The sequence below is a fragment of the Giraffa tippelskirchi genome, chromosome 1 (genome assembly GCF_054371585.1).
Source record: "Giraffa tippelskirchi isolate mGirTip1 chromosome 1, T2T-mGirTip1v1.2.pri, whole genome shotgun sequence".
Classification (NCBI taxonomy): domain Eukaryota; kingdom Metazoa; phylum Chordata; class Mammalia; order Artiodactyla; family Giraffidae; genus Giraffa; species Giraffa tippelskirchi.
The window spans coordinates 178,017,225-178,036,242 of record NC_137275.1 but is presented as its reverse complement, the minus strand read 5'-3'; the positions used below and the strand labels follow the sequence as shown (position 1 = coordinate 178,036,242).

The 19,018-nt window shown below is 38.1% G+C and overlaps 1 protein-coding gene across 6 annotated transcripts in view; it reads right to left on the bottom strand.

Moving 5' to 3' along the window:
- RECK (reversion inducing cysteine rich protein with kazal motifs) overlaps positions 1-19,018 on the bottom strand; it is a 78,096-nt gene that overhangs the window by 36,538 nt on the left and 22,540 nt on the right. For 5 of the 6 annotated variants that reach the window (XM_081508697.1, XM_081508717.1, XM_081508679.1 and 2 more), the window contains 3 exons: positions 18,358-18,405; positions 2,741-2,774; positions 501-698 (listed from right to left, as the gene is read on the bottom strand). In XM_081508697.1, the coding sequence (XP_081364823.1) occupies positions 501-698; positions 2,741-2,774; positions 18,358-18,405 (280 nt within the window). Of the gene's footprint in view, positions 1-500; positions 699-2,740; positions 2,775-14,182; positions 14,300-17,073; positions 17,176-18,357; positions 18,406-19,018 lie in introns of all 6 variants that reach the window. The other variant, XM_081508728.1, reaches the window with a different exon arrangement.

Below are 19,018 nucleotides of genomic sequence, written 5' to 3'. Positions count from 1 at the left end.
TATAATTATAGAGATATGTAGTTTATTTAATCAATTTTACTCAACACCCTATCGGTGGATGTTTAGGTTATTTCTAGTTTTTCTGTATTACTAGCAATGTTGTAGCAAACATCCTTTATATGAATAGATGTGTTTTTACAAACTTGTAAGTTTTCTGAAAGGACAAATTCTGAGAAATGGAACTACTAAATTAAAAGGTATGGTTATTTGAAATGCTCATGGTCATAGCCCAAATTTTCCCCCCCAAAATACCCATACCAATGAATTCTCCCCCTTTAGGATAGAGAGGGCCTGTTTCTTCATACCCTCAACAGCTCTGTCTTTCTTGGAATCTTTTAGCTATGACAAAAATGACCAGTCTGCCAAATCTAAAGACCAAAGGAGGTCTGGTGTTTCCCAAATGACCCAGACTATAGATATCTTCAAGAATTTATTTCCTTTTTACAAATTATTTTACCAAAGACTGAAATGAGAGGAATATATATATGGCTTTTACTTACTATCTGTTGGGTTCCTCATTGGATAAGACTGGGTGTAATTGTTCACACAGTGTATTAATCGTGGACTAATAGAGGCACAATAATTTTCCACTGCTTTGATCTGAGAAGGACCAGGAGAAGAATCTGTTCGAAAAATGGCTTGACAGTATTCTCGGCAGTTTGTGTGATGGCCTGCATAACTGCAACAAACTGAGCCCACTAGGGGAAAAAAAGATGACAGTGAAATGAAATCAGCCATTCACTAACATTCAATCATCATAATGATGATGAAACAATTTGTGTCTTTTTGAATTTGAGAAATAAAACCATGCCATAGAAGACACGTACTTAAAGTCAGAACTACTGTAAGCATAGCCATGGGGACATTCAGGTGGTCACTGGTCTGAGAAAATCACTTTCTGTCAACTTATAGTCTACAATGAAGTGATCCTCAGCAGGAGCAGTACCAGCCCACAGGAGAACTTGAATGCATGTGGAAGTATTTCTGGTTTTCATAATAACTTGAGGATGTCTGCTGGCATTTAATACATGGGGGTCTGGGCTGTTAAATGCTCTGCAATGTACAGGACAGTCTCATACAATCAAACTGTCTCCCAAAAGCTAATAGCACCCATAGTGAGAACCACCGGACAGCTTCTTGCCATGTCAGATTAGTAGAGATTCATAAACAAAGCAAAGCAAAAAAAAAAAAAAATTGAACATACCAAAATAACAAAACTCCAAATATCTCCTTTATAGGACCAGTAAAAACTAAGAGATATCAGGATCATTTCATAAATTTGCAAATTATATGTCTATCTTGAAACAAAATCTCAAAATTCTATGCTGTTTAAAAATCTCCAAGACTAGGACTAAACTGAAAGTTCTCAACTCATAACTGATACGACCTGCTTCAATACTGAAAAGTAAAACCCACATTTGAAATAAGTGATTCTGGAGTTACATATTTTTAAAAATCAAAGTAGAGCATTTAACTTGTCTGGGAAAAGCAGGATGAGTGGCTAGGGGTGAAGATGTGGGATTTATAATGAAGAGGAGCAAGAGGCCCTCACAGGAAAGGCTAAGGGGTCTGTGGGAGGCCGAAGGGAGCCAAAAAGGTAGAGGGATGGCCATAAAAGGTTAAGAAAAAGGCAGGTGGGAAATCTCTGATAATTATTAGGGATGGTTATAGAGGAACCAGACTCAGGTTTCTGTGACTTCTATAGAACAGGGAATTCAGGTGGCTCCCAGAAATAATAATGATGATAAAATTATATACAAATGAACTAAACTAGTACCAAACTAACAGCAAGACAAGCCTGTTTTCATTCACAGCTACATTTATCACTGTCAACCTCAATGAGACTAAAACTGAGGGTAGAGGTGATGGATGCTGAGAACAGAGAGACAAGTAAAAATGAGAGAAGGATTCCCCCATGAGGCTGGCTTCCTTGCAGTGTGGGAGGACATAAAATTATGTGCCAAAGACCATCTGGGAAATCTTGAACTAAATCCCAATAAGAAAGGGTAGCAAAAAAAGTAGAGACAGCTAATGTTTCTGATATTTTAATACACCCACTACCAAGCTCATCTAAACAACTCTTTGCTCCTCAGATGTGTTTCCCCATCTCCAACTGCTCTCATTGTTTCCTTCACCTAGAATGCCCTTCCTCCAATCTCTACCGTTGACGTCATGTCTGTCCTTCCAGGCCCAGCTCAGGTACCAACTCCACAAAGTTACTTCTAAGCACCCTGCAGGAGGTGATCCCTCCTTCCTCTGAACTCCCACAGCACGTTCTCAGTAACTCAAGCCCATACCACCACATCCCAGGGTTCTTTGTGTACAGGTTATGCCCCCCAAGATGCGTATCTGCCCTGCACAAAGCAAGTAGTCAGTGAATATCTGGAAGGAACTGAGAGGTAGCCCTCAGCAACTGCTGCATTATTTTACACCATATTATGTGTGCTCAACTTCTGAAAGTTATCCAAGTGGGGTAAGATCTTCCTCTAAAACACCTAGCACTATTATCTGCTTTGTAAATCTCCAACTAAGACATGGGAATTGTTATAATTCATGAATGGCTCGAAAGTTCCAGAGGAAGCAGCCTATCGGAATCCTGCTGTGCACATTCCTTCAGATGGTTTAGCAACAGTCTGTTATAACAGCAAAGTGTTGGCAATATTTATAATAGCTAAATCATATTCTGTAAGCTGTGTTTTGCTCTTTGGATTGCTGGTATAACCACTGATAATATACTTACTTTCATTTCTGCTAATGCAACTGAAAAGAGCATTCTGTAAATTAAAGAAAAACAAATAAAAAAATTAACAACCACACAGAATTTCTAATTTTATTCCACTTTATAGTTATACAGAAATCAGGATATCAAACTACTTAATCTTTCTCTAAATCCAAGATTGAGGACAAAGAGACTATGCTATATCATCCTGGTGAAAAGAGAAACCACTTTGTGGATCAAGATTATCACCCAAGCCATAAGTTGACCACATTATAGCAAACCAAGTTTATGTAAAGCTGTACCAACGAGCATATGAGGGGGAAACTACCATACAGTAATCTCAATTACTTCTTGCAGAATATAAAAAAGCTTTTATAAAGTAATATAATAAAGGACATTTAGGGAACGAAGCACAGAAATCTAAATTTTAAACAAGCCCTCAAAGATGATTCCTATACAGCCATCCTAAGGACCAGAGTTGGGGGATCTCTCTACTACTTTACAGATAAATAAAACATTTCCTCAGCAAGGAAGAGACAGCCCCAAGTCACAGAGCAAGTCAAAACTAGAACCTGAGACTAGAATTAACATTTTTAGATCTCTTAGGTCACTGTTTAGAAAACATTGCCCTGGCTTAAAGTCATTATAAGGAAAATAAGAAACAACAAAAAAATTTCTTGTACAAAGTGAGTTGGATGATCAGGGCTTATTGGCTACGATTAATATCACTCACACTTGGAACAGGATGAATTCTTAAAAGAATATGTTGTTATTGTTCAGTCCCTAAGTCGTGTCTTGACTCTTTGCGATCCCATGGACTGCAGCATGCCAGGATTCCGTCCTTCTCTATCTCCTGAAGTTTGCTCAGACTCACGTGCATTGAGTTGGTGATGCCATCCAACCATCTCATCCTCTGTTGCCCCTTCTCCTGCCCTCAATCCTTCCTAGAATCAGGGTCTTTTCCAATGATTTTGCTCTTTGCATCGGGTGGCCCAAGTATTAGAGCTTCTGCATCAGTCCTTCCAATGAATATTCAGGGTTGATTTCCTTTAGGATTGACTGGTTTGATCTCTTTGGTGTCCAAGGGACTCTTAAGAGTCTTCTCCAGCACCACAGTTCGAAAGCATATGGGTATAAATAAAAGGTAGACAGAAATCAAGGGCACCCTTATTAATAAGTAGAGATGATTTTGGCTTTTAATTGTAACTAACTTCCAAGCTGGCTATGTGATCTGGACTTATTAAAGGACCAGCTTTACTGACATTTAAAACTTAGCTTCAAGGATCGATCTATGTAGTTGTGTGAAGCTGTGATGCATTTTCTCTACTAGATAATATTCTACTGTAGGAATAAACCACACTTTGACTTATCCAAAGCAAAACAAAATACTAGGACCCACAGATAAGGGCCAATAAATTCACTCAGTATGACTTCTTTCTGCTAGAGGTCTCATCAAACAATTAAAATAGTGAAAAGTAAGTATTCTTGGTATTCTTTAGTAGTGGTCTTTTTTATATTTCTCTTCATCCATGTTTCTGTGTTTTAGTTTAACTTTTTAGCTACCTATTATAGGTAGCCCTCTATCTTGGTTCAATGGTTTTAGGAACACCTTCAATAAAATGACCTAAATCAACATTAAAAAGTCATCTGTTACCAACTTTCCAGACTCTCTTGACTGGGTCAATAAAATTCTCATTGTCTTTCTCCTTCTAATATGCTGGTTGTTCCTCTAGGTTTTAGCTTTTTTGGTCCTGTTCCTAAAGAAGTATGGTTATTATCTTGGTGGCCATCTTGGGTTGCACGGCCTGATTTCCATTTTTGTTCTTCTTCCAGTTATTCTTAAATTCTCTAGAGCTGTACTTCTCAAGTGGAAGTGATTGAGTCTCCTAGGGAACATCTGGCAATGTCTAGAGACATTTTTGGTTGTCATAACTCATGGGGTTGGGGTGTGCTACTGAACTGACATCTAGTAGGTAGAGGAGTCTAGAGATGCTGCGAAACATCCAACAATATTCAGGGCAGCTCCCCTACAACAAGGGACTATCCAGTCCCAGATGTTAACTATGTCAAGGTTGAGAAATCCTGCTCTAGAAACTGACAAACTTGTTCAAGCTTGATTTTTAAAAAACTCGATCTTAAAAATAAAAGAAATACCACTCTGGGTCACTCTTGTGGATCATTTAACTTCAGCTAGAGGTACGAAAGGACATAAAATCTGAAAAACAGCAGAGATCATCTAATCCAACTCCTTATTTGACAGAAGCCAACGACTGAAGTCTAGAAAGGAGAAATACTTACGAACCCTAGCTTTCACCCACAAGTGGGTCAGCAAACTATGGCACATGGGCCAAATCTTGATCACTGCCTGTTTTTGTAAATAGTTTTATTAGAACACAGCCACACCCATCATTTACATATTGTATATGGCTACCTTGCACAATAATGGCAGAGTTGAATGGACAGTAAGCCTAAAATGGTCTATAAGCCTAGAATATTTGCCATCTGACTCTTCACAACAAGTCTGCTAACCCCTGACATAGAAGGACTCAGATGTCTCTCTTGATGTCACAACCGGAGCTCAGAGATACTCCCTAAGCATTTCTCATTTCTCTTAACGTTCACTGATAGACTTTTCATGCATATGGTTACTCTAACTTACTGAACTAAAGAAATATGAACTTTCATATTTCTACAAGGCAGCACCTCTAGTGTTAATAACATGTTTACATCTTTTTCTTTATCTTATCAATTTTAAGGTTTCAAAGAATGGTCCTTGTAGAGAATAGACTGGTGGCTGCCAAGAGGGAGAGTGTGGGAGAGGGCTGGATTGGGAGTTTGAGATTAGCAGATGCAAATTGGTATATACAGAACTGATAAACAACGTCCTACTGTATAGCACAGGAAACTATATTCAATATTCAGTGATAAACCATAATGGGAAAAAGAATGTATATTCATGTACAACTGAGTCACTTTTGCTGTAGAGCAGTAACACAACACTGTAATTCAACTATACGTCAATAAAAATATAAAATTAAATTTAAAACTTAAATTAAAAAATAAAAGAATGGCCCTTCACTCAAGTATACTGGTATTTGATAAATTCATCAATTCTCTGTTGCTTATTTTATATGCATCATGATTTTATCATATCCTTCTCTTTGATAAGATTCCTAACCTTAGGTAACTACACCTAAAGTATAAACTATAGGTAACTGTTTTTGGTTGCGGGGGCACACAGTATGTGGGATCTTAGTTTCTTGGTCCGGGATCATATCTGTGTTTCCTGCATTGTAAGCATAGAGTCTTAACCACTGGACTGCCAGAGAAGTTCCAGTAATTCTACCTTTTTACTGCTTATTGTTGTTTAGTTGCTAAGTCTTGTCTGACTCTTTGCAACCCCACAGACTGTAACCTGCCAGGCTTCTTTGTCCATGAGATTTCCCAGGCAATAATACTGGAGTGGGTTGCCTTTCCTTCTCCAGGGGATCTTCCCCACCCAGGGATTGAATCCAGGTCTCCAGCAGTAGCAGGTGGATTCTTCACCACTGAGCTACCAGGGAAGCCCTTCACTGCTTAAACTACTGCTGGTTAGTTTGACAGGGCTTAGGACACACATGAGTTACAGCACTGGCTTACAGTTTCTTCATTTCTTTAAACAGTCAATCTTGGGAGTCTGGGCTAAAGTCAAGTCTTAAGTCTGCCAACTGGATCAAATATCTGATCGCCATCTAGTGGCAAAAGCAGACGGTAACTGAGGGTTCATACTTGGGTTTATATGGAGCCTCTTTTGACCTCCTACCACCAATACTATACCCATATAAACACCTCCCCCACCCCACTCATTTTACTGGAGAAGAGATCAAAATTACAAGGTAACTGAGGTGATGTCCTACCACAACCTCAGAGACCCAAAGAACAAGCCAGCATGTGGGAGTTGACAGTGTCCCCAAAGATCTTCAAGTCCCAAAGCCTTCAGCTGCAGAGACAGACAGATACACACAGTAAGCAAAGGGCAGAGCCGGGGAGAACCCAGAGGCTCTGCTCGTGCTCTCCTATGACACTATCCTGTGAGAAGACTTTGGATTATTATTTTGAAGGTAGCCAATGCAAAGCTGAATTTATGTCCACAGAGTGATCTGTTTTAACAGTCTCCTGTTTTTAAAATCAACATCTTGAATTGTGAAAAAAATAATTTTCTTGGTTATTATTTCCTTTAAAAAATTTTGAACATGAAGTCTTTCTTCAGGCAGCTGCTTTCATTAACTAGTTCCCTGCTCTACCTTCAGTGGTTTTTGAGAACTGCAATAAGCCCTTCTACCTAGTGCTGGGAACAGGCAACCTGTGGGTAAACCTAGCAGCAAAACTAAGATACAGAGTGAAATCAACAAGAACTCTATGTGATCTTTCATGTCACAATGACCTTCCTTTTGGGGTCCAAGTAGGAGGCACATTCTGCAGCTCCAACTTCTTGTTCATAAGTTAGCTCTGTAGATTTATTTTTGACCTGGTCACCTGCTTTTCCACTTCAGTGACCCCTTCTAACATTTCTCCATCTGTCCACTTGTCTCAATCCTGTCTCTGTCCACTGCCCTTCTACTATAACTGGCCCCTCCAGCTCCCTTTCCCATTCTCACCAGTGATGATGATGAAAAAAAAAAACAAGCATCATATGAATCTTATTAAAAACAAACAAAATCAAGTTTTAATCTTGGATGTTTTAGTCACTTCTGGAGAAAGACCCAAAAGAACACATTCTATGAAATGTTAATGTTTCCTATCCCCAAGGCTACTAGTTAAAAGTAAAAGGGGCTGTTTTGTTCCTAAGGCCTCAGTAAATAAAATCAGTTTGCTTTGCACAGATAGACTGAGATTTCTCCCAGCTTGAAGTTTTGCACAAAAAATCTAGCTTATTAAATGTTAAATCAGAGATTAAATAATTGACCCTTTTTTTGGGTCGTGCCATACAGCTTGTGGATCTTAGTTCCCTGACCAGGAATTGAACCTGGGCCACAGCAGTGAAAGCATTGAGTCCTAACCACCGGATTGCAGGGAATTCCTCAACAATGGAACTTTAAAAACATGTTCTTTTAAACCTCTACAGAATGTTTTCTCCTTATTGTGGACACCATGGCTTTTTAGTGAAAAAAATCTAAATAACTAGAACATGCAAAGGAATTTAATATGACATTGTTGCTGTTTAGTCACTAAGTCATGGCTGACGCTTTTGTGACCTTATGGACTGTAACCCATCAGGCTCCTCTGTCCATGGGATTTCCCAGGCAAGAATACTGGAGTGGGTTGTCATTTCCTCCTGCAGGGGATCTTGCTGACCCAGGGATTGAACCTGTCTCTCCTGCATTGGCAGGTGGATTCTTTACTGCTGAGCCACCAGGGAAGCCCCTTAATGCGACATGGACATCACTAAACAAGTGATTCTTCGATTTCTTCAGCATTCCAAATAATAAATGTCATTTCAATAGTGGGACAAAAATGAGACCCTAAACTGAAATAAGATTAACAGGTCTAGACTGCTCAGAGAAGTTTGTTCATGGTTACCACAGAGCATCCAACCAACTGGAAGCAAATTCACTGGCAAGTACTATAACACCTGCAGAGTAACACAAGGTCTAGAAGAGAGCTTACACAGAGTATGTGTCTGTGGCAGACTGACTGCAGCAATGGCCTCAATTTTTCACACTTTCCTGTGTCTATTTCTCTCACACTAACTCTGGACTTAATCGTGTGATTTGCTTTAGTTACGGGGACAGCAGTAAATGTGAGGAAAGTAGAGGCCTGCACATATATCAATACTTGCAGGTTTCACTTCCTCTCTTGGGCTCGGGCCACCACCATGGGAGCTTGTCTGAGCCAGGCTGTGAGAGTGCTGGGAGAGACTCATGGAAGACAGCTGAGCTGACTTAGCCAAGAGCATCCTAAACCAGCCAGGCACTGGCTGATTTGCCAGGTGACTGCAGATGCATAAGTGGGCCCAGCTTGCTCAAATCAGAACTGCTGAAATGCTTGAGAAATAATAAATTGTTATGGTTCTAGGCTATGGGGTTTAGGATGGATTGCTACACAACATTACTGTGATTATAGATACAGTATTCAGTGCTTTCTCTGCTCATTCAAAGAATGACTAATTCATAGACATTAACGCAGGGTTTTCACATAAAACTGCTATTTACTCTGAAACAAAGAACCTTGTGTACTGTCCAGGGTGGGAAAATTTTCTATTAAAAATTCTATCTATAAAAAAACTAACTGTAGCACCTATTTATAGGCAACAAATTTCTGTTCATCCTTTAAGTCTTACCTGCTCTGTGAAGACTTCCTCATTACCCTGGGCAGGGTTTTTTTCCTCCAGGCTTCAAGGTGTCTTTTACAGACTTCTAGCAATGTACTTGGATTTGCATTATAATGGACTATTTGAATTTCCCTCGTCCCATGGACTAGGCTATGGACTTCTTACTGTTCTCCGAGTACAAAGATGGAAGGATGCTAAATCCTTCCATCTTTGTACTCGGAGAACAGTGCCTGGTACATATTAAGTGTATCAACTCAATTGAAGGAATGAACGAATGACAGATGCAAAGAAAAGTGAGACATGGACTCTGCTCCCAGGAACTCAAGTGATTAGTATTAAAAAGTGATACGCAAACAGAGTTACACTATAAGGTGACAAAATGCTACAATAAATTATGTAAAGTGTTTATAAATAGCAACTAATATTTTTGTGTGTGGAAGGAAGAGGGCTGAGCAGACAAGATTTAAAAGAGGTACCATCTAAGCCAGAATTTGGGTAGGGGTTGTGGTATGGTGCAGTGGGGTGGGATTTTACAGGCATGCAGGTAAAAGGGAGTTCTGATTTGCAATATTTTCTGATAAGTACGGCATAAATACCCCAAACATGGCATTTTCAAGTTAAAAACTGGCTTGTAAAATTCCTGAATATTTAACAACTGACCAGTTCTCCCTAGCAGGTAGGAGCTGGCTCTAGCCTACTAATGGATGGGAATGATAGGATGGATTCAGGGAGCAGGAATTCCAGGACAATGGGTGGAATAACCACAACTAACAAATAAAACACACAGCCAATCTGGGAAGTATAAGCAGTAACCTGCAGAACTGTCAAGGAGGGAAGACTTAGAACCAAGAAAAGCTTAAGTACACCAGGCTGAGGAACATGAACTGTATCTTACAGGTGAGCCACTGAAGAGTTTCAAGGAAGGGAGTGATATGACCATATCTGGTCTTTAAAGAGGTCACCCTAGGAGAAGTGGAGATAGTAAAAAGAAAAAAAAGAGGAGAAAGTAGAGACAGGGAAGCTACCTGGGCAGCTACTGTAGTAGTTCCCCAAAGTGGTATAAAGGCCTGAAACAGGCTGTAACTGAGGGTCTGGAAAGGAGGCCCATTTAAGACATATTTCACAGGCAAATCTTTAGGGTTTTATGGCTAGCTGTTCTTTGTTTTTGTGGGAGGTGGTGAGAAAGAAGAGATACTAGACAATACCTCTTAGGTTTTCAGTTTATGTATCTGGGAGGACTGTACTTGAACAACCAAGTGAGGAATATAAGAAAGATGATAAGTTTTTGTCTGGGGATGAGTGTATTATGTGTTGTTGTGTAGCAGTAGGGTGGAGGGAAGGAGAGGGAAGATAAGTTAGTTTGGTTGATTTATTGGGGCAATCAAAGCAATCAGGGTAGATGAGATTCAGTTCAGTTCAGTTCAGTCGCTCAGTTGTGTACAACTCTTTGCAACCCCATGGACTGCAGCATGCCAGGCCTCTCTGTCCATCACCAACTCCCAGAGTTTACTCAAACTCATGTCCATTGAGTCGGTGATGCCATCCAACCATCTCATCCTCTGTTGTCCCCTTCTCCTGCCTTCAATCTTTCCCAGCATGAGGGTCTTTTCCAATGAGTCAGTTCTTCTCATCAGGTAGCCAAAGTATTGGAGTTTCAGCTTCAACATCAGTGCTTCCAATGAATATTCAGGACTGATTTCCTTTAGGATGGACTGGTTGGATCTCCTTGCCTCCAAAGAACTCTCAAGAGTCTTCTCCAACACCATAGTTCAAAAGGATGAATTCTTCAGCGCTCAGCTTCCTTTATAGCCCAAATTTCAAATCCATACATGACTACTGGAAAAACCATAGCCTTGACCAGACGGACCTTTGTTGGCAAAGTAATGTCTCTGCTTTTTAATATACTGTGTAGGTTGGTCATAACTTTTCTCCCAGGAGTGTCTTTTAATTTCATGGCTGCAGTCACCATCTGCAGTGATTTTGGAGCCCCAAAAAACAAAGTTTGCACTGTTCCCACTGTTTCCCCATCTATTTGCCATGAAGTGATGGCACCAGATGCCATGATCTTACTTCTAAATGTTGAGTTTTAAGCCAGCTTTTTCACTTTCCTCTTTCACTTTCAAGAAGCTCTTTAGTTCTTCTTCACTTTTTGCTGTAAGGGTGGTGTCATCTGCATATCTGAGGTTATTGGTATTTCTCCAGGCAATGTTGATTCCAGCTTCTGCTTCATCCGGCCCAGTGTTTCTCATGATGGACTCTGCATATAAATCAAATAAGCAGGGTGACAGTATACAGCCTCGACATCCTCCTTTCCCAATCTGGAACCAGTATATTGTTCCATGTCCAGTTCTAACTGTTGCTTCCTGACCTGCATATAGATTTCTCAAGAGGCAGGTAAGGTGGTCTGGTATTCTCATCTCCTTAAGAATTTTCCAGAGTTTGTGGTGATCTACACAGTGAAAGGCTTTGGTATAGTCAACAAAGCAGAAACAGGTGTTTTTCTGGAACTCTCTTGCTCTTTCGATAATCCAGCGGATGCTGGCAATTTGTCTCTGGTTCCTCTGCCTTTTCTAAATCCAGGTTGAACACCTGGAAGTCCACGGTTCACATACTGTTGGAAGCCTGGCTTGGAGAATTTTGAGCATTACTTTACTAGCATGTGAGATGAGAGCAATTGTGCAGCAGTTTGAGCATTCTTTGGCATTGCCTTTCTTTAGGATTGGAATGAAAACACCTTTTTCCAGTCCTGTGGCCATTGCTGAATTTTCCAAATTTGTTGGCATATTGAGTGCAGCACTTTTACAGCAGTATATGCGATTGCCTAAATAGAAAAACCTGGCCATTTGGATTAGGGGTCATAATCTAATCAGACTTGATCATATTTCCCTTTGGGGATGATCTCATTCAGTTTACTTCTAAGAAGAATGGACTAAAGAGGAAATACACAAGCTCAACAGACTAAATAGGAGCTATTCCCTTCCCCAATACAAAATATAATAAAACCAAAGAGCATACAAATGGAGAATAATCAAGATTTTATACTATCTTAAGCCAGTACTGCAGGACCTAATAGGTTTCGCTCTTTTTGGAGCTCATCAGCTGCAGGTAACGGCTCAAATCTAGTCAGATACAGCATATCTGTAGAGCATTTTACCATTACAAAGCCTCCCATCCACCGACTTCTACTTATTATATTCTGACAATCCTTGGAGTTTCCTTGGTACTAACTAAAAGAAGCTTTACATTTAGGTGCTGAAGGCTCTGCTGAGGCAAAGTAATCACATGACTCTTATTAAAATTCCCCAAAGTCAACTGTCCACAGCCTAGGCTGTCATCTGCCATTCAAGAAGGCCTACTGTATTCTTGGAACTACTGCAGCACAGATCCAATCACACCGAGGCACAGAAGGCCTCGAGCTGTCCCGAGAATACTGCTGGTCCCTGCCCTTCCAGCTCTAAATTTTGGGAGCTATTTTTTCATCCCTTTTCCTTTATGCTTCTGGTAGTAAATCTAGAATCCAAGTTAATTTGAGAGAAAAGGAACAAAATAAAATTAAAACATAGAAATCTTTAAAGCAGAATATTTATTGTGACATTTCCTGAGGACACACTGTATACCATACAGACACACATAAATATGTACCAAACAGTGGCATCCAGGGGTACCATGAAGTGTGTGGTAAGCTACCATTTGTGTACAGAAGGGTGGAAAAGAACTAGTGTACATATTTACTTTCATGTGCATAAAGTGTCTCTGGTGACTTTAGGAACTGGGTGGCTATGGTGTAAGAGGTAGGAAAGAGACTTTATTGTATACCGTTTTGAATTCTTAACATGTGAATACTAAAAAAAAATATAAAATTTAACACGTACCTGCACTCTTCTCTTATGCATTTAGCTGTGTGTTCATAGGACATTGCTGACAGAACTGAGCCTGGAACTCACAAGGCTGACCATCTTTTTCTTTGTGGTTCTTAAAGCCTCTTTTTAACATCCTCAGAGTCTTAACTTTACCTCAATATTCCCACAGAACCAGAGTCCCAGGACATAGCATTATTTTAGTTTTCTTTAGCAACAATTTAGTTTAAAACTTTAAATGGCTTAACTTAAAAAAAAACAATCCTCACAAAAATATCTTCTTCTGGCTTTCCTTCATAGTTTCCCACCTTCCTTAATGAAATAACATCAAATAATAAGTGAAGGAAGCTAGGAAGAAAATAGGAGAACTGAAAATTGTATTTCTGAAAAGAATATAAAGAAAAGCATAGAGAAGGATCTGTGAAAGAAGGAATAAACAAGTAAAAACATAAAAGTCTGGTGATAAATTTGCAACAGTGTATTTCAGTGGTTCATGCAGCAAATGGAAAGGTATATATATTTATGGCCATTTTGTTATGAGAATGGCAGGTAAGGTCTAACATAAAGGCATGACACAGGTTTAAGAACCTAAAACCAAAATTTGTCTCATCATGTTAGAGACACTGCCAAGTCTCTGGAAATATACCAGCCTCACATCATCTTGATGTTTATTCTGACATTCAAGAAAATAACTACAAACAACCAATTTGTGTTTTTAACAACCATCTTGGTGACCAGAAGGAAATGTTTTCAGCCAGTCTGTAAACAGAACCTATGCAAAAAGTTTCACACTTAGTGCAAAATATGACTACGTTTTAACTTTAGTTCTAATCAGCCAATTTGCCCTAGTGTGGCTAAACTAGTATGGCTCTACTTTATATCCAGCATCTGTTCTGATTATTGGTGCCTTCATTCTAGTCGTTGAATATTTTAAATGTCATCCCTGGTCTAATATCACACATGAATACACGTGGCCTGATCAATACTTCTAGGTGGGTTAAGACCAAGTTTGTGAAAACATATGGTGAACCTAGAACTGAGCATGCCTGTGACACTTGAACATGTCCATGACAGAGTTATCAAGCTACTGGTTGATTCTGGCAACTCTAACCAAATGTGTGTGATTCTGAAAGAAGTACTCTCAAATACTGAAGGAAGTATTCTTTCTCAGGTATTACTCAGAATAAAAGAACTGCAGAGACAAGTCTCTGCAGGCTCTCTAGCCAAGTCTCCTGTCCATTGCAGAAATCTCCTCCACAGTGTGTTTATCCAGTAAATCTTTGCTTGAACACTTACAGTAATAAGAATTTCTCTTTTTCTTGGAACATCTCAATCCACTATTTTCAATGAACATAGAAAGGATCCTCCTACTGAAATGTCAGATCAGTATATGGCTCCTCCTCTTTCCATTCCCTAAAAATGCAATTTTCAAAATCAGTTCTTAGTTTTCTCTACACTTCCTCTTTCACAGAGCTTTCCTTCACTCTTGAGATTCAAGAGTTACTTTATGGTTGACTTTGGGCATGATCTCTCCTAATTTTTAGTCTGGTATTCCTAACTACCTCTGTGTATGCGTGCTCAGTCACTAAGTCGTGTCCAACTCTTTTGAGACCCTATGGACTGCAGTCCACCAGGCTCTTCTGTCCATGGGATTTCCCAGGCAAGAATACTGGAATGGGTTGCCATTTCTTTCTCCAGGGAATCTTTCTGACTCAGGGATCGAACCCACATCTCTTGCATGGCTGGCAGATTCTTTACTGCTGAGCCACCTGTTAAGTCCAACTTAACCTCTGAGATATGCGTTTTTTACATTTAAAAAAGACCTAACACTCAATATACTTCAATTTCTTTAAAATCCCTTCCCATGCTATCTTTGCTGTGTATTTTCTCTCTTTTTTAAAACTCAATATTATTATTGTTTTTACATAACTTGTGTGTTTTAATTCAGTCCCTTTGTATTTTCATTGTTCTCATTTTCCTTTGCATCTCAAATAATTATAGATATTTTAGAACTTCCTTTAGAGGACTTTTAGAAAGGGTCCAGTAACAGTAATTCTCTGTCTTTGTTGTCTAAAGCACCTTAATTTTGTCTTCTTTCTTGAAAAATATTTTTGCTGGATATGATAGTTATTTTCTCTCAGAACATTTTAGGTATCTTTCTACTGTCCCTGGCTTCCTCTGTTGCTTTGAAAAGTCAGCTGTTGAACTCCTTTGAAGACAATGTCTTTTTTTTTTTTCTGATTGTTTTTAAGATCTTTGGCTATGAAGTATGTCTGCAATGTATGGATTTAAAAAAAAAAAAAATCCTGCCAGATCCTTCTTGGGCCTGTGTTTTTTCTCCTTCCTCTAGTATTTCAATTAGAACACTCATATCTTCTATGTCCCTTAAGTCTCTTTCAGCCTATCCCACTGTGCTGCTTTTTCATATAGCTTCTTTAGTTCTATCTTCCAATTCATTAATTGTTTTTTATACTTCCCTGAACATCATCTCCTATACTCAGTTCTTCATAACAAATCCTGAATGATGGACTCTTACCTTCAAACCTCTGATTTATTCCCAAATATTCGACTCCATTGCTATCATCCTAGTTGTGGGCCATATTTGTTTTTAGCTAAGTTAGAGAAATTTGGGGGATCTAAAACTTAGCTTGCACATATCTAAGACTTAAAGCTTTCTTAAATATTGGACCTATTTGTTATGTTGATCTCTTATCACAGAATCTTTATCATCTCCTTCTACTTAATAACAAATGAGCCCCCAAAATATAATTTTTCCAGGATCTGGTCCCACTTTACCTATCCAAGCAGATTCTCAGCCCTAAATAGGCCTACCTTCTTTTTACCCCCCTGTACAAGCCACGTGCACGTTTGCTAACATGCTTTTGATAACAGTCTCCTAACCCAAATTATATAAATCCTTTCAGGCCTCTCTTTTGCAGTTTCTCCTGATAACTCCCAGCATGCTCAGTCAGCTTTCTCATTTCCTTGAGCCCTTGTGTGTTCAGTTCATATTTTAATTATCTTGATTCAATTAGATATAATTCTTTAGTATTTGAAGTTGAGCTGTATGTAGCTTAACCATAATTCTAACCTAGATCTGATCCAAAGTTTTTATATAAATTTACTTATTTTTGGCCAAGCCATGTGGCTATGCGGGATCTTAGTTCCCCAACCAGGGATGAAACCCATGCTCCCTGCAGGGGAAGCATGGAGTCCTAATCACGGGATGGCCAGGGAATTCCCGAAAGTTTGCTTTCTTTCTAATATAATAAAATTACCTCTCACTACTCAATAAATATTTGTTGACTTGTGTAAAAAAGAAACCAGATGTTGCAAAATCATATATGAAAATGCTTTACATTTAACTAGTTTATCTTAGCTTAGCTGGAACAAAGTAATCTTAAATGGCATTAAAATTTTTTAACTTTATTCATTTAAATAAATTTCTCAGGAAATCTCCTCAAAGGGGATTCTGCAGCAGTTTATCAGTAAAGATAAACGTTAGCTCCTTCAAATATGACCACTCATTCTCTGACTCTCTAGTCAAATTATACAACTCCATCCTTTAGGGTAAATGTTAACCCCTAAAATTGTAAACCTAAAGGAATAGCTTACATATTTGGAAGTTCACTTCCAGGGGCCACTCCAGTGTTAAGGAAAAGGTACTAAAAACCTAGTTTTATGTTTTATAAACTATTCTCATGTTGATAAAACAACTGATCCAGTTAAAATAGGTTGCACTACACCAAAGTTACCCACTTCACTTTATAACAAATAGCCATTATGTCTACACTAGAGTTTAACAATCTAATGAGAGTGACTGTTATTTGGGGTTTATAATGCAGAACCTTCTTTCCATGTTTAAGTGCTCTTGCCTCTCTTTTTATTTCTAAATAACATATAAAATATCAAGTTGATTCTCAAATTATCTTGATAATGCGTTCAGTTTTTTACATATGTAAACGTAACAAATATTAAATATATATATAACATATATGTACTTATATGTTATATATATATAACATATATATTTTATTTTTATATATATGTGAAAGAACTATCTTGACATGTACATTTTTGGGAGATATTAATCGTTGCTTAATTCTAGGCCAAATAAGGGAGGAAAGACTGAAAAAGGGAAACTACTCTTAGTATGTCTCTCATAGGACAGAGATTCTCTCTCTTACCTTTCCTGTCCCGTCCTTCATCAACACATACTGGCAGACTTCCTAGGTCAATGCAGAAATCCAGACAAGAGAAGGAAGCACACTAAAATAGTGGAGGACAGGCTACAGGAGATAGACAGTGGCAGTGTCATGGACATCATGTGGGAGAGAAGGAATCGTCACAGTTAGTCACTTTGTTCAATAGAAACTAAAACAGTTACTTCAGTGGTACAGAGAAAAGAAAAAAAAGAAAGATCTTTTATTTCTTTGTAGAAAGGCTCTTTTCAATAAGAACAGAGAAGAACGGCAGTTAATTTGGAAATTCACCTTCAGAGAAACAGATAAAACTTAGCAATAATACTATTGCTAAAGGAACAAAAGATAAATAAGATTTTTTTCGATTCAAAAATATTGAGAAATTATTTATAGGCTTTGAGAAAAGAAAAAAACATCAGAACTATAATCTAGAAGCAGTGAAGAGGTTGCTCTATTTTTCTTCTCCAAGAGAATACAGACTATTAAAAGCAATAAGAATCCCAATGTTTATATATAAAAATGATGAATGAGTCATATGCACTTGTATGCTTAATTATACAGTTTTGTACCGTGAAAAAACATATTGTCACACTTAACAATGAAGTTCTAGAAACTGACCAAATTTTAGTATCAGTGAGGAGCTTTTATTTCACATCAGGGACAATCTTTTGTACATACTTATATGATGTGAAATACTTCCTATACCTCTGCCTTTCCTCAACCTGTGTCCCCATGCCCCATCCAATCTATCAATAAGTACTACAGTGCTTGAAACACCACTGCTAGGAAGAGTCCCTCAAGATTTAAATACAGCCTTTGAGATTTAGTATGTACCTCTCCCCTCCAACGTACGTTGCTGGGAAAGCATGAGGTTACTCACGCTAGCAATGTGATTGTTTCCTCCAATTAGAAGTAGTTCATAAAGGTGGATACCTGGATGAATCAAGGTATAGGAAGAGGGGCAAAAGAGGATATGGAACCTAAGAAAAACTATTTTACAACCTAGGATACAACCAGTAGCTGAATTGTGAAAACATAGGTTAAAGCTTCTGTATGTGTGATTTAGGCATTTCTTTCAAATTAATGCTTAACTGTAACAAGTTAAAGTCACAACATTTCTAAACAAAGTAAATGACATTTTTCTCAAGATATCGTTTCTATAAAGTAAAAGGTAATTTATTTAACAATGAATTCATTTTTAAAATTTGAGTGATTATATCAAGTCTGATAACATCTGATTAGTTTATCCAAATTTGTTAAAATGCATACCTCATATTCTTTTCTGCAAACTCTGGAGATATCATTTTTTGACGATGCCTAAAAGATAACAAATTTCTCAATTAATTTATTACACATGCTCTTCAGTATGAAACCAAAAAGAATACAAACATAAGTATATGTAATTGCTGGCACAGCAGTCTTTACTTCATCAAGGAAAACCTCATGCTCAAATATTATCCAAACAAATCTCATATAATTTTTTAAAACAAGCATTAGCTCCAGATATGCTAGAATTTCACTCTTCTACAGCTTTAATCTCACATAATGACACAGTCCTTTTGTTATTTCAGAAACTAGATAAGTTTGAAGGAAATGTAAATCAGAGGACTTTTTTTTTTAATCTAAATTCCATTCTGTAGCAAATTTTCTTATGAAGCTCTGTTGCAGTGAATTTTCTTATGAAGTTATGCCAGGGCATTTATAGTTTGCTTTTTCTTTAACCCTTCATATTCTAAGTTCCCATATGAACCAAAATCCTCAGAAAAAATCCATACCTAACAGAGGAGACAACTAAAGAGGGAAAGGCAATGCCAGGCAATTAATTAATGAAAGTTATTTTTAAGTAATTTTCTTAACAAGTTTATGAAGAAGAAATTAACCCTTCTACAGATGAGGAAATGGACACACAGAGAAACAATGTGATTTACTA